General features: G+C 54.6%; 7 protein-coding genes across 7 annotated transcripts in view; 5 read left to right on the top strand and 2 right to left on the bottom strand.

Moving 5' to 3' along the window:
• Window positions 1-287: 287 nt before the first annotated feature.
• On the top strand, window positions 288-1,536 carry VDBG_06345 (conserved hypothetical protein; the record flags this gene model as incomplete). Its single annotated transcript, XM_003003856.1, has 3 exons — window positions 288-331; window positions 373-1,323; window positions 1,407-1,536. 3 exons carry the CDS (start codon window positions 288-290, stop codon window positions 1,534-1,536), a joined length of 1,125 nt encoding a protein of 374 aa, XP_003003902.1.
• Window positions 1,537-1,891: 355 nt separating this feature from the next.
• Window positions 1,892-3,003, top strand: VDBG_06344 (predicted protein; the record flags this gene model as incomplete). The annotated part of the gene is made up of 2 exons (XM_003003855.1): window positions 1,892-1,896; window positions 2,412-3,003. 2 exons carry the CDS (start codon window positions 1,892-1,894, stop codon window positions 3,001-3,003), a joined length of 597 nt encoding a protein of 198 aa, XP_003003901.1.
• Window positions 3,004-3,521: 518 nt separating this feature from the next.
• On the top strand, window positions 3,522-4,822 carry VDBG_06343 (integral membrane protein; the record flags this gene model as incomplete). Its single annotated transcript, XM_003003854.1, has 2 exons — window positions 3,522-4,064; window positions 4,199-4,822. The coding sequence occupies 2 exons, from the start codon at window positions 3,522-3,524 to the stop codon at window positions 4,820-4,822; spliced, it is 1,167 nt and encodes a 388-aa protein (XP_003003900.1).
• A 711-nt stretch (window positions 4,823-5,533) lies between these two features.
• Window positions 5,534-6,558, bottom strand: VDBG_06342 (predicted protein; the record flags this gene model as incomplete). The annotated part of the gene is made up of 2 exons (XM_003003853.1): window positions 5,534-6,033; window positions 6,108-6,558. The coding sequence occupies 2 exons, from the start codon at window positions 6,556-6,558 to the stop codon at window positions 5,534-5,536; spliced, it is 951 nt and encodes a 316-aa protein (XP_003003899.1).
• A 1,798-nt stretch (window positions 6,559-8,356) lies between these two features.
• Window positions 8,357-10,265, bottom strand: VDBG_06341 (predicted protein; the record flags this gene model as incomplete). The annotated part of the gene is made up of 2 exons (XM_003003852.1): window positions 8,357-8,956; window positions 9,012-10,265. The coding sequence occupies 2 exons, from the start codon at window positions 10,263-10,265 to the stop codon at window positions 8,357-8,359; spliced, it is 1,854 nt and encodes a 617-aa protein (XP_003003898.1).
• Window positions 10,266-10,641: 376 nt separating this feature from the next.
• On the top strand, window positions 10,642-12,888 carry VDBG_06340 (membrane protein; the record flags this gene model as incomplete). The annotated part of the gene is made up of 8 exons (XM_003003851.1): window positions 10,642-10,806; window positions 10,904-10,949; window positions 11,023-11,175; window positions 11,308-11,522; window positions 11,588-11,800; window positions 11,851-12,544; window positions 12,675-12,719; window positions 12,785-12,888. The coding sequence occupies 8 exons, from the start codon at window positions 10,642-10,644 to the stop codon at window positions 12,886-12,888; spliced, it is 1,635 nt and encodes a 544-aa protein (XP_003003897.1).
• Window positions 12,889-13,925: 1,037 nt separating this feature from the next.
• VDBG_06339 (predicted protein) overlaps window positions 13,926-14,218 on the top strand; it is a gene marked incomplete at both ends in the record, with an annotated part of 3,054 nt that continues 2,761 nt past the window's right edge. Inside the window, one exon of the mRNA XM_003003850.1 lies at window positions 13,926-14,159. Coding sequence (XP_003003896.1) covers window positions 13,926-14,159 — 234 coding nt within the window. The remainder of the gene's footprint in view (window positions 14,160-14,218) is intronic.

Genomic DNA, 14,218 nt, shown 5'->3' with positions numbered 1-14,218 from the left:
TTTAAATCAGCTATCCATGGCCATCTTCACTTTGCGCAAACCTCCTACTTAGCCTGCACTTTGTCAGTGCAGTTGCAGCTTCGGCAATCGATCTCACCCCTCGGTCCGTCCGCCGCCGACTTGAACCGTCTCATCAAGCACTCGGGTGCCCAAATCACAGTGCGCACGCGATGGAGCGAATTCGACCCCCCCGGCGCCGGCCGTCGTAGTTAGCCCCACGTGCGAGAGCGACATCAAGGCTGTTGTGAAATACTGTGCCAAGAACAAGGTCCCTCTCCTGCCCCAGAATGGCGGCAATGGCTGGGCGGCATTTGGCTTCAACACCACCGGAGTCATTCTGAACTTGGCCGGCCTAAACCAGGTGACCATCAGCCGAGACAAGAAGACAGCGGTCATTGGCGGCGGTGCCATCATCAGCGAGGTCATTGCCGCTGCAGACAAGGCCGGTGTGCTCATCCAGACGGGCAACTGTAACTGCGTCGGTGCTCTCGGCGCGGGTCTCGGTGGCGGATACGGTAATCTCATCGGCGAATTCGGCATGGCGGTCGACAACATCCTGTCTCTCCGCGTCATCACCCCCGAGGGAAAGGCGATCAACGTCTCACCATCCTCCAACCCAGATCTCTACTGGGCCATGCTCGGTGCGGGCCCGAACTTCGGTATTGTCACTTACGCAACTGTCAACGCTTTCCCTACCGCCGACCGCAACGCTTGGCTCATGTCTCTGACCTTCGACCACTCCAAGATCGCCCAAGTCGCCCAAGCCATCCAGGATCTCCCGCTTCTACCTCAGCAAGTTGTCTTCCTCATCCTCACAAACTCGGGCGATGCCAAAAACACCCCCACCGTACTAGTCACTGGCTACCTCCGTGGCGGCGACGAGACATCGGGCCATAAGGCGTTTGCATCCCTGTACGCTCTCGGTCCCCAGACAAACAGTAGCTCTACCGCCCCTTACACGGGTTGGAATGTCGGCAACGACTTCTTCTGCGGCCGCGGCGGCCGCAAGCCGGCCTTCACCACCGCTCTCAAGGATATGAAGTCCTCGAGCTGGCCAGCCATTTGGGACCTGTACGCCGACTTCCAGAAGCAGCCTGGGGCGGAGAATTCAGCCATTGTGATTGAGCGTTACAACCTCACCAAGGCCAGGTCGGTCGGCCGTGGTGCCACTGCCGTGCACGATGAGCTGCGCTTCGACTCGTTTGCGCAAGCTATTGCACTGCCGTGGTACAAGGATGCCGCCCTCGACACACAGGCCCTCGACTTTGCCTCCAAGGTCCGCGACATTTGGAGCTTTTCCGCTAATGCCAAGGCCAACCCGGCGTATGTGCTGCCTTTTCCCACACTGTCAATGATTGCAATTGGAATGAGCTCAAAAGCTAACAACCCCCTCTTTCGTGGTATAGATACATCAACTTTGCGCATGGTGACGAAGAACTTGTCGCTATTTACGGCTCGAGCCTCCCCCGACTCCAGAAACTCAAGAGCAAGTACGACCCTGATAATGTATTTGGACAGTGGTTCAGCCTTGCGTAGGTTTAGCGGATGACCTTCTACACGTTGATAGCAAAACTTTACATACTCATTCGATGCCCATGATCATTTCATCTCAAGAAATGGAAATCCAGATGCAGGGCCCACTACTAGGGTAGCCTTTATACGCCGTACGCTTTTTGTCCACGGCGGGAATACAACTGTTACCGCATGGTGTTTCTCTACAGCCGCATCGTAGGCGGCCCACGGTTGTATATGTCTGTGCCAACCGTGACGCCTTTTCAGGTTGGGTCGAAACGTCCCCAAAGCGACAGCTCAGTGTCAAAATGGCGCGAGCACGATAGGGGCTTGTCCACCCAGAGGCGAGGGGGCATCATAAAAGAGGACGAACGGGCCCATGGGGTATGTTTCACCTGGGGAAAATAATTCGGATCGCGAGATGTTCAGATCGGGCCATGGTCTTTGGAGAGTTATTGCAGCACCAACTAAAGGCGTCGCCGAATGACGACCATTCGTTCTCTCTCTCTCTCTCCTCTCTCCGATGCCAATAGCAATGTCGTAGCATCTAGACCAAGGCAAGAGATCCGTCGCGGATCAGGTGATGGTCAACTCGTCATCATGGGTGGGCAGAGGACACTGCCTTTCTCGACGCAGTCTGGGCATGTGCAGACAGGCTTGGCCTGGAACAGCTTGATGGTCCCTGCAAAGGCGTATGCTCGATGGCTGGAAAGAGTGGCAAGATCGCCAAGATGGCGATACTTGGTCATGGCGCGACGCTGGCGCTCGGCGATCGGCGAGGATCTTGCCGAGGCGAGATAAGCAAGCCATTGGGGACAGGCAACACACGGTTGGTGGTATCTGCCCAGTCGAATCGATCTGGGTCGAGGAATTTTGCGATGAATAGGATCCACAATCAGGGCGAAAGAAAGTTCTGAACAGAAGGCATGCCAAGACGGGCCGGGCCAAGCATTTTACTACCGTAGGGTACAACAAGCTCAGATTGCCGCAGACGACGACGACGACGACGACGATGACAGCTTTAGTTTGTGTGGGGGTGACAACGACGCGACAGGACATGGCGAGCATGAGGACGAGCAGGAGCATGAGCAGGAGGGACACGCAGATTTCGCTGGTCGGCACTTGGGACGAACTTTCCCCCTTTTCCCTCCTTCTACTTCTGCCCCTTTTCCCTGCTCCTTCCCGTACGCCCCGTATTGTTTAGGAAAGGCCATTCCTGGGCACCCACACGCTAACAACACCCCCAGAGACAGCAAGAGACAGCACATGAAGCACCACTGGCACCAACGCTCGCTCCAGGCAGCCATCGACAGAGAGGGCGAGAACGGCCCATGGACCCTGGCCAGTACCCAGCCGAGATTGGAGCAACACCAGGCACGACCGTCTCAAGCCCAAAAAGGCAGGGGGCCCCTCGTCAACGACCCCAAAAGACGGCCACTACGGCTGACTATGGTGATTTGGTCCAATCCAGACACGAGATGGCAGCCATGAATGAGGCCCGCCCTCCGCCACGCCCCATCCCCATCCCCATCTGTCTGTGCCTCTCTCTCACTCAGCGTCGAACAGTGCTTTTTTTTTCCCTTTTGGTTTCTCACGCCCACTGGCCCGTGTCTGAAGTGAAGCGTGTGGCCCAGAGAAGCTGTCAGCGACCCGACCCGAGCCAGCAACAAAACCAAACAAGCTCCCACCCCGGCGTCGCCATGCCTTGAGAAGCCCTGCTGTCCTTGGCATCCAAGCCGTCATTGCCATCTCGCGCTGGTCTGCCACTTGCTATCCATCTGCGCGTGCTACACTACACCATGGCTCTGCAGCTGCAGAACATCGCCATCATGTTGGTCGACAATGTGTCTCCCACGGTGCAGACCATCGCCAATACTTTGACCGACAAATTGTCCCCGACAGTGCAGATCATCGCCAGCACCTTGACCGACAAAGTGTACCCGACGGTACAGACGAGCGCCCACTTGTTGGCCAACAAAATGCAACCGACAATGCAGACGATTGCCATCATGTCGGCCAACGTGAAGTACCCGACAATACGCCCGAAGCATGCCAATGCCGCTTTTCTCGCCGTCTGGCTGATGCTGGCCCTCTACTGCTACTCCAATTCCTACGACGACCCCTCGTCTATCTTTTTCAACGAGAAGCTCGCCTTCCGAGAACGCTTTTCCCTCGTTCGCACCACCAACGCCGAACACCTGATCGAGGTCCTGACCTACGGGCCTCCGACGCCCAAGATCGAGCGGCTCCCCGGCACCAAGCCCTTTCTCTGCATTGGCGTTCCTAGTGTCGCCCGCAACACCGTCTCGTTTCTGCCGCAGACTCTCGCTACCCTCGTCGACACCTTGACCGACGAGGAGCGCTCTACCATTCATCTCGTGACGCTGCTTGCCGACCAAGATCCCAAAGACCACCCCGCCTACGAGGCGCCCTGGCTCGATCGTCTTGTCGACGAGGCTATCGTTTATAGCGCTGGCAACTGGACGCTGCCACCTCAGCCAGAGGTTCCGTCACGCGCGCCACTCCCTACGACGTCCGCCAAGCCGGCCGCGGTACCGAACGCGTTGAGAACATGCGCCTCGACCATTCCGTTGTTCTCGACGCCTGCCGCAACACGGGCGCCCAGTACTTTGCCCTCGTCGAAGATGATATTGTCGCATCGCGCGATTGGTTCACCCGGTTCAAGGCTGGCATTGCCGACGTTGAGCAGCGCAAAGCCTCCCACCCGAAAGCCCCTGACTGGCTCTACTTCCGTCTTTTCTACTCAGAAATCTTCATGGGCTGGAACAGCGAGGAGTGGCTTGGCTACTCGCGCGTCATCTTTGAGCTCTACGTCCTGGCCCTTGTCGTCTTTCTCGTCCTGCGTCGCACATGGCCCGCTGCCTCTCTTGGCGCCCAAGGCAAGCGCACCGTCACCACGTACCGCCACACGTCGGCCTGGATGGCCGCCCTCGTCTTCGGCCTCTGGCTGCCGGCCCTCATCGTCCTGTACTTCGCCGCTGGACGCGTCTCGACCCACCGCATGACCCCCTGGTCCTCTGACGGCGTCCGGGAGATGCCCAATTACGGCTGCTGCGCCCAGGGCCTTGTCTTCCCGCAGCGACATCTCGATATGATCCACGACATGCTCGTCACGCCGCCCTTTAACTTTCCCGGTGACATGATGCTCGAGGATCTGGCGCGCGACAAACAGTTGACAAAGTGGGCTCTCGAACCGAGCGTCTTCCAGCATGTCGGGCTGAAGGAGTCATCAGACGGAACGCAGAGGAAGGAGGTGTGGAATTTTAGCTTTGAGAGGCAACAAAAATAGACGGCAATTCATCGCAAGGAGAGCGAGGCATGCTCTGACTGATGAAGGAAGGCATGACGAGGACGATCAACAATGTACAGTAATAGATATTGGACTTGCATGCCATGGCGTTTAGCAATGTGGTTGAATAAGATCTGTTTTGAAGCACTGCAGCGTGCATATTTGTTAATCGTCGAGGAACGAACTTGATAGCGATATTCGTTATGGTACACAATCAACTTCTACAGGGCGTTGATCAAGCCGAGTGCAGGGAAGCATCCCAACCTTGGAGAGTGCTTTGCAGGTATGGCATATCCACCGATGACCAATCAACCAATGACTGTATTGTGCGTCCCGCGAATGCATACTCGCGCATCTACGTGCAATATCCTTTTATATAAAGTTCTTCCACGCGCCCTTGGCTCATCATCTCCCAGACTTGCCAAGCACCACAGCATCACAAGTCTTGCCAGCATGCCGGCAAAGCGTCACACGCATGCCGTCTATTTCCCCAGGAGTATTGTATGACCTTCGACCCAAATGAGCATACCTTCAACTGCTCTCTCTCTCTCCCTCCCTCTCCCCCTCCCCCATATTTTCATGCCAAGAACACTCAAAGAACGATGTGATCAGTCGCATACGAAAGACCTCATTTCCCTTCCCCAGAAAACGTCCGACCGATCCCAGACCCAGAATCAAACGCAGAAGAAAAACAACCCCCCCTCAGCACCTCTAGATGCAGACCTTGGCCTTGGTGATGAACACGCTGGCAACGGCCCCGCCGCCACCCTCGGGCTGCACCTTCATCTTGATGCTCGGGCTGATCTGGAACTTGACGGGCGTCTCGTCGGCGACCTCGGCATTCTCGGCAGACGGCCACATGGTGGTGGCGTCGAAGCGCTTGGGGCGGCTGTAGACGAGGAACATGGGATTCTTGCTGCCGAGGAGGACGTCATCGATGCGCACGGCCAGGGTGAAGACGTTGAGGAGGCGGTAGTGCAGCGTCGCGGCGTGGCAGACGGAGGCGTCGGGGTTGGCGGCGTCTTGGGCGGGCAGGTACGTCTTCAGCACGGCGAAGAGCTCGCTTGCCACGGTAGTCAGGTTGTCCCAGTCGATGCTGGTTGTGGCGGTGGCTGCGTCGTTGCCAAGGGCCTGGGTGATCATGTGAGCGCCCTGGGCGCGCCAGAGGGCAAAGTGTTGGAGGGTTCGCATGTCGGCGTCTTTGAGAAAGGCTGCGGAATGGGCCAGTGTCAGTGATGATCTGGCCATTCTTTTTGGAGGTTCGATGGCCAGCTGTAGTACTCACTGGTGCGGAGCTGCTTGCAAACGTCCTTGAAGGCACCGCCCACCTTGCCAGCCCAGATATCGCGATGCTGGCTGCCAAAGTACTGAGCAACCTCGTACCAAACATAGGCCTCGAATACGGAGCAGCGAGTGGCCTCGTCGATGATCCACTCCTTCCATTGCTCACCGAGCATTCTAAGTCCATTCGCCATGCGTGGATGGGTCGTATCGACGGCGACAGGACCAGTGAAGAGAAGAGCCAGGATATTAATTTCGTACGTGAGCTTGCTGAAGAGTTCGTGAAGGACCGTGGCAGGAACCTCGGGGGCGATGGGGGCCTGCTGTGCCTCCAAGACGGCAATCTGCAAGCGCTGGAGATCGATTTGTTTCTCTGCTCTCTCCAACCTCTGTACCATGTCGTCGTAGGTGACAACAAGATCAGCCTGACTCACTTCCATGTCAACGTCGTTCATATTTGCCCGGATGATGAAGAATTTCGGAATATATGGCTGTCTGGTCCCCTGCAGCGCCGTCAAGTTGGTGAGAGAGCTGGAAGGAGAGGATTAAAGAAGGATGAAGAAGACGGAGCCTTCTGGCCCCACGCACCTTCCTCAAAGGAGCGTGTGAAACGCTCCACCGACCTCTTTCCTTGCCAGAGTGACTTTTCAAAGAATTTATTCGAGCCTTGCTGGCAATTGTTTCCCTTTGATAGCTGGGTATTGGGGCCGGGCAGGCAGTGACCAAAGTCCCGGCCTCCGCTGAGCTGGTGGGCATCAGAGAGCCGCCGGCCAAGGGGGCCACGTGGCTCAACTCTTGTCGATACTGGCGCAAGACGGGCAGGAAGTGGCCCGAAGCTGCCCACCAGCAGAGGGCGGCCCATAAGAATTCCAGCTTCTTTCGCCCCTTCTCGGCTAGTACTAGGACTACGAGCAGCGATATGATGACTCCGAAAAAGCCGGCTATTGCCATTTTGGCCCATTCACTTGCTGGGTTTGCCGGGGAGAGAACGCAGAACCAAGAGATATGGTCTTGTGCGGGGTTGCTCACATTGGCCATCTTCATGTGACTCTTCCCTCTAATCATATATGTCGCTTCTGTTCGTTTCCTTACCTATTGTATTCTGTTTTGCCCAGCACGAAGTACGCAATGTAGCGTATTCTCCTCGTTTGATCAAAGTTGGCATGACCCTGATTGCCTTCTCCACGTCAGATATTTATGATTCGCACCCATCAAGGTAGTTGAAATTCATACTTTTTAGCATGGAAAAGACTGTCCGTTCCGGTAAACGTCATTGATGTAGCTGCCACTGTCCAGAAACGAACGACAACTGAAAGAGCTGCATGTTGAAGGTAGCTGTTGCGCTTATAGCCTGAGTTCCCGTGTGAATTAGTAATGCCAGTCATGTCCTACCAGGCTCGGGGACATCCGCAACACGCGGTCATACTGATCTTCAGAAAGTGGTTGATGAGGGTGTCATTTGCCATATATCCCGAGGCGGTCCGCAAGGCCGGGCGTCTCATGCTCAATCCCCTGTACATTAGGCCGTGTTGGCCGCGCAAGAGTACCTGGCCAGGGCATATTGTCTGCGAAGAATGCCGGCCAAGTGATTTCTGGCTGTTGCACATTTGGGTTCGCATATGTTCAGTGCTTTTGCGATCGTTCGATTATGTGCCAATCGTAAATGCGACGCCAATACGCTCCTCGTTTGATGAAGAGATGGAATTCCACTAGGGTGCTTCCAAGCGCAGCGACGCTGTCGCAGTTGCATCAAAGTATAGATGAGAACAGACCCAAAGTTTGAAGCCGTCGAAATTGGAGGAGAAAATCCTTCAGGGCGGGGCTTATATTAAGTGATATCTCGATCTTAAGCCACCCTTGGCGTGCTCCCTCATCAACGCCCAAGAAGCCCACTTTCCACAAATCAAATGCTCGAGAGGCTCCTTGAAGCACTGCGATCCCACCTGAAGAGAGCTTGCCAGCCGACGGAGACCTTCACGACAAATGAAACCGATGACTCCTCTGTGCGAGAAGGCAGTAAAATGTCAGCAACAAGAATCAGATCCAATACAGGAGTCATCCTGATGTATTCCATCACCCCGCGGCGTATCATATTCATACTACAAGCCCGTTGATGACTCTTCTGGACGAGTTGCTCGTTGTTATGATGCACTGCCTTAGAAGAGACGACATCTTGCGACTTCATTACGTTTCGATAGATTTGATGCGGCTATTCAGGATACCTTCATTTCAGAAAAGAAAGGCACAGTCGCCCTACACAGTATTCGTGTGCAAACCCTTCCCTCCCGTCTTCCAGAATAAATGCCTTTTCCGTACCAAAGGCACCTTTGTATTCTCCGCCGGCGACGAAAGGGGTGGTGTTGGTGCCAGTGGCAGAGGTTCAGCGCTCGCGTGCCCCATCGCCGTCAGGAAGAAGAAGTCGTACCAGAAGGAGTGCTCCAGGTCACGCGGCCTGCCGTCCTTGGTCCAAATTCGCCTCTCGCTCAGCTCGCGCGAGAGACGCCTGCGGAAAGAGCGGTCTGCTCTCACCCACCATATACGCCACATGGTGAGGACACAGAGCGTCAAGGGTACCGCCGTCACCCAGTAGACCCAGAATAGGCGGCTTAGGACGGGAACAGGATCTCGAGCTGCCGCAGGAGCGCCTCCGCTTTCATCGGTCCGACCTGAGACATCTTCACCTGAAGCCTGCCAGTCAAACATGGACATGCCGAAAAGACCGCTGACATACTCGCCTGGGAGGAAAATGGCAGTGATGACAGCTAGCGCCGTCATGGAAGAACTATCGCGCGTCGCTGACACGGCCATGCGGGCGTTGAGCATGTTGTCCTCTTGGGCCATTTTGCTGTAAATCTGCTCACGATCAGCGTTTGCCCACGCGTCAGTTTGCTCCTGAAAGGGGGCTTACTATGTCAATCTGAGCACGGCATCCAGCCTCGGCCATGCCACGATCGGTCTCGAGCGCGACGCACATCCTCAATAGGCCCTCGAGGTACTGCTCAATTTCGTGCCAGTCATCTCGCAAAGACTCTCTCGACACTCTCGGCTTTTGCAGCACTGCTTGGTCACCTATCTCGAGCGGAGTCGGAGCGCCGAACTCATCTAACACTTGGGTCTCGACCTCCACAACATTCATCTCTTCTGCCAGTTCGTCGCCCGTCTGAAGCAAAAGCTCGACAGCTCGCTCCATCCACTTGACCGTGTCCAACAGCTTCATTGACTCTTTCTGCACGTCATGCGCCCGCTCCATGAGATCGGCCATGTGCATCGGTCCTGGCATGAAATCTTCTGAGCCCCCTCGACTCGAGTATCGAGCCCAGCGCAGCCTCTTCTCGTCATCTAGGCCTGGGTCTTCGAACCCAGATATGTTGTGAACATCCTGCTCGAGGATTTCGACATGAAGCAAGTTCTCCATGATGGCCTCCTCCGTGCGCCCGAACTGCACTTGGAGGAGCACAACAGGCGTGACAAAGGGATGCGCCCATTGCGCCCTACATGCCTCCAGGCGATTGTCGTATTCATCGAGCTCTTGAAAGTCATCCCTCCGAGGATTGTGCGACTGACGTATGAGAACAGTCGATGTTCGTGACTTGAGATCGTATGTCATCGAAAGAAAGTCATAAGGAGTTCGAGGATGCGACGAGAAGGCCAATAATAGGCTCAATCTTGACTTGTCGACGGACCAGAAGCGACCCTCAGTCGTCGTTCGTCGCGAATACTGAAGTGTCGCAGGATGCAAATTCATAGCAGTTAGGTCGTCTGGTGTGATGCTGAGGCCATCTACACGGTCGAAAGAATGGCCTCGGCGAAAGCACACGACCCGTCTCACACGGCCGTAGACTGTCATGCTTGGATCGAGCTGGTCAGAGGTAGCGAATGCACCATCTTGATCCAATAGGTAGTCTTGTCGAAAGGCAAGATTGAGCATCTCGAAGCCGGGAATATCCGCCTGGTTAAATCGATGCGAGATGGTACTTTGTGGTCGATGCTCGGCCAAATCACCATGGCTTGGTGTGGTGGCGCCACTGCTCCTTTTGTAAACCACATATTCGTCGTATTCGATGCCGGAGCCGGAGCTGTTGTCCGCCAGAATGTGGTCGCGTAGAAGTCGTTCTTCGAAGTTAAAGAGATTCGAGCTGTTGAGCCCGACGTACTCGGGCATATTGGCTAAGCAAGTCGTTTTCTGATCTGTGAATCGACCCGACGTCCGTCGCTCCGGATTGTTGGGTGGACATGGCAGGCGTAGAGTTTTAAGTCACGGATCTTCCTGGAGCTTGAACTTCTGGAAAGAGCGGCGAACAAATGCAGAAGGCTGGCAAGTAATTAGAACCAAAAAAAAGCGCGATGGTCGCCAACCTTCAGGTCGTCGATGAACAGGCCTGATGCTGGCTTCGCTTAAATCCGAGAAGTCGCACATGACGTCTGCCAGATCCAATGCTGGAACAAAAGAACACTGACAGTAGGATCGCTCGAACAGCTAGTCCAGCAGGCCTCATTGACGACGTATGCTCGATCAAGGACAAGGGCATCCATGCTAAATGCCCCCCGCTCAGGAGCTGCCAGCAAGACGTCTATACAAGGACATCCCCGCGGCGGAGAACAATAGCGGAGACACAGGTCTTGTCATTGCTAAGAGTTCCTGTTTGAAAGAGAATCCGAGAGTTTGGCTTGTGCTGAGCCCGCAGCTTGTCGATGGATGCTTGGTTGGTCTGGGTTCGCATTTTGTGAAGGAGGACTGATTCGCTGAGTGGGGACTTCATCATCCAACCTGCCTTGCCTGCCTTGCCTGCCCACCTGCAGGTAAGGGGACGAGGCAGATGGACGATGAGACAGAATAAGCTGCTTAGTAAGGTAAGGGCAGCTTTGACCTCGGAATCAAGTCCGGACCATCTTTAGCGCTTGCACTCTTCATCTCGCAGATCATCACGCCTTAGTTGACTCCTCGGGCCCCATAACCATTTGCCGAGCGATGTCGCCTGTCGGGACTATGGGGACCTCCGGCCAGATTCCGAGTCGCGACAGACTCGTTATCTCGATGGCCATCTTCCCTCCATCGTCCAAGGACCTACCTAGTATGCCATAGGAGCGACGAGGGCAACTTGTCATCCCCCCACAACACGTTCCGCTCCTCACGACCACCTGCAGGTTGGGTTCAATCGAGGAACGGAACTGAGCTTCATCGATTTGAATGGAACTGGCTACAGAGCCTCGAGCTGACGCCACGCGGCTCACTCAACCATCAAAGGCACCAGATGCCGACGCCGTTTTCGAAGCTCGTGTAGCCGAGAGCGATAAGCCCGATGACCGCTCTGCTCGAGGACTTGTAATTCACATCCTGACATGGACGCCTACGAGGCTGCGTTATGATCCAGCGAATCCTCCCGAATTCGGGTACTTCCTCAATTTTCTCTACGCTCTGGTAAATGCTTTGCCGGCCTTCTTTGTGTTTTTGATGTCTTAACGTTCGGCTGACCACGAACACAGTCTGCCACCATCACTGTAGCCAATCTGTACTACAATCAGCCCGTGCTGAACAGAATCGCAGAAACATTCAATGTCAGCTTCGAGCGTGCCTCTTCCGTCGCCACACTCATGCAATCCGGCTATGCTGCAGGCCTGCTCTTCCTATGCCCGCTAGGTGACACTTTGCGACGGCGGCCGTTCATCATTGGGCTGGTATGGGCGACTGCGATGCTTGTAAGAACAATCGAGCTTGTGCCTTGCGCCATAGGCTGACTCTAGAATAGTGGCTCGGCCTTTGTGTCACCAAGTCTTTCGATGTCTTTTGTACGCTATCCTTCATCTGCGGTGCCACGACCGTCACTCCGCAATTGATGATCCCTCTCGTTGGGGATATCGCTCCACCCCAGCGCAAGACGACAGCCATGGCGATTGTCGCATCAGGCCTCATGTTCGGCATGCTCGTCGCACGGTTGCTCTCAGGTATCGTTGCCAACTATACCGACTGGATCAATATTTACTGGCTGTCCTTCGGCGCCCAGTACATCCTCGTTGTCCTGCTCTTCTGCTTCATGCCTGATTACCCACCCACCAACCCCGAGGGCATCAATTACTTTCGCGTACTGTGGAGCATCGTCGCCATGATCTTCACCGAGCCCATCCTAGTGCAGGCCTGCCTCATTGCGTTTCTGTGCAACGCCATCTTCACCAACTTCTGGACGACCCTCACTTTCCTGCTCGCATCGCCGCCTTACGAATTCAGTTCCCTCATCATCGGTCTTTTCTCCCTCATCGGCCTGACAGGCATCGTCGGCACACCACTCTACACCCGTCTGGTCTTTGACCGGTTTGTTCCCTTGTTCTCGACCATCCTGGGCTTGTTCGCCGTCATGGCTGGAGTCATCGTCGGTACTTTCACCGGCAAGGCTACCGTGGCCGGACCTATCATCCAGGCAGCCCTTGCCGACGTGGGAAACACAGGTGGCGCACATTAGCAATCGAGCCGTCAATTTACACACTCGATCCAAAAGCCAGAAACAGGGATCCAACACGGCGTACATGATTGTGCCTTCTGTGGGTCAAATTGACAGGCACAACTGTTGGGAAACAGGCTGTATGCCCCATGGCGGGTGGCTCCTGAGTGGTGGTGCGAGCGGTAAGGCTTTTTGTCTTGACGTCTCCCTGTTCGAAGTTCGTGATACTGATCTTGTGTGTGCGCAGTGGCATTTGTCGGCCTGGCTCTGCTTGCCGGGTTTGCAAGAGGACCTAGAGCGAAGGGGTGGGTTGGCTGGCATGGGGGCTGGAGACTACGTAAAGACCAGTGATTACCAGGGTACGATCCTTCTCGACTTCGCGTCATTCGAGGCGTGTCGCGGGACTTTGGAAGAGCAGGCTGCAGGTTAGATCTATTCTATCTCAAAAAGCAACGTCTTATTACATGCTGCGCTGGCGCAATTGGGGCCTTTCATCTCAATTTCATCCGCAGCTGATCATGTTATTGCGGGTTGTTCTTGAAAACTCAAGGTGGACAGGCAGCTGCATACGAGTGAACAAGAATTTGGTTGCGGGGAGCTAAACTGTACACTCCCGGCATCGTGGCAAATGAGTTCGATGTTACGCATGCACCAAGGCGGAACAAAGTCTTGTTTTCCTGGTTTCATCTTGGGCGAACCTACCGCGGGTTGAATTGGGTTTGACATGGACTTGCTTGATTGGGCGCAAAAGTTCAATTCGGCTTCTTTGAGTCTAGTCTTTGTTGCCAAATGATTAAGCTTGGTATATGAGGGCCCTTGTTGGTTCCGAATTGCATGTTCTTTTGCGCAACTTTGATGAAAGAGGGCCTGGCTAGAGCCATCGGATCTCTCCAAAGTCCACTACCAAAACAACATCCATGCACTTCATGAGCATCACATTGTATAAGTCTACATAGAAAAGTGTGCAATAACGCGATGAGGTGAGACGGGTTGCCAGGTACCAAAGCCCGGCATCGTCAAATGGAAAAAAAAATGTGATGGTCCGGCTAAGCTAAGTAAGTTTATTGATCAGATGACGGTGTCCTGCTTCGGACACAACGTTGTTCCTGTGAGGAATTTGACGTAGCGCGACTGCTTCTGATCAAGGTTTTACGACCAATTACTTGATTATTATGCGAAACCGACATAGTCTCTGTGCCTCTATTGTTTTACAGCCAACGTCGCGATAGTCGATACTATATAGAGACTCTACTTCAACTCCTTCTCTTAACCCTTCAGCCACAGAGACTTACAGTACATGTCGTGGAAATCAGTAAGTAAGCAAACTATATCATTCAACGCGGTTTTGAAGATTGCGCGTGATTCACAAAAACACATCGACAACCAACATGGCGCCCATCGACCTCCCGCCCATGCCAGACTTCGGCGTACGGTTTGTATTTCGCCTCACCCTCGAGTTCCTTGTCGAGAAGAAGGTCACAGGACGGAGGGCTAATAAGAGTTTCGAGGATCCACAGCACGTGCTCGAAGACGTTATTAGGCTGCTGGACAGTTTAGGCCTCCCTGCCATCGCTCCCGAGACGACTCAGGACCACTACGCTTCACATCAAGGCTTATGGCAGGTATTTCGAGCGACGAAAGCTGAGACCGCCCCGCAAGACTCATGGATCGATCCCATGAA

Source organism: Verticillium alfalfae, genomic scaffold (assembly GCF_000150825.1).
Source record: "Verticillium alfalfae VaMs.102 supercont1.7 genomic scaffold, whole genome shotgun sequence".
NCBI lineage: Eukaryota > Fungi > Ascomycota > Sordariomycetes > Glomerellales > Plectosphaerellaceae > Verticillium > Verticillium alfalfae.
This window is presented reverse-complemented; position numbering and strand designations above follow the sequence as displayed.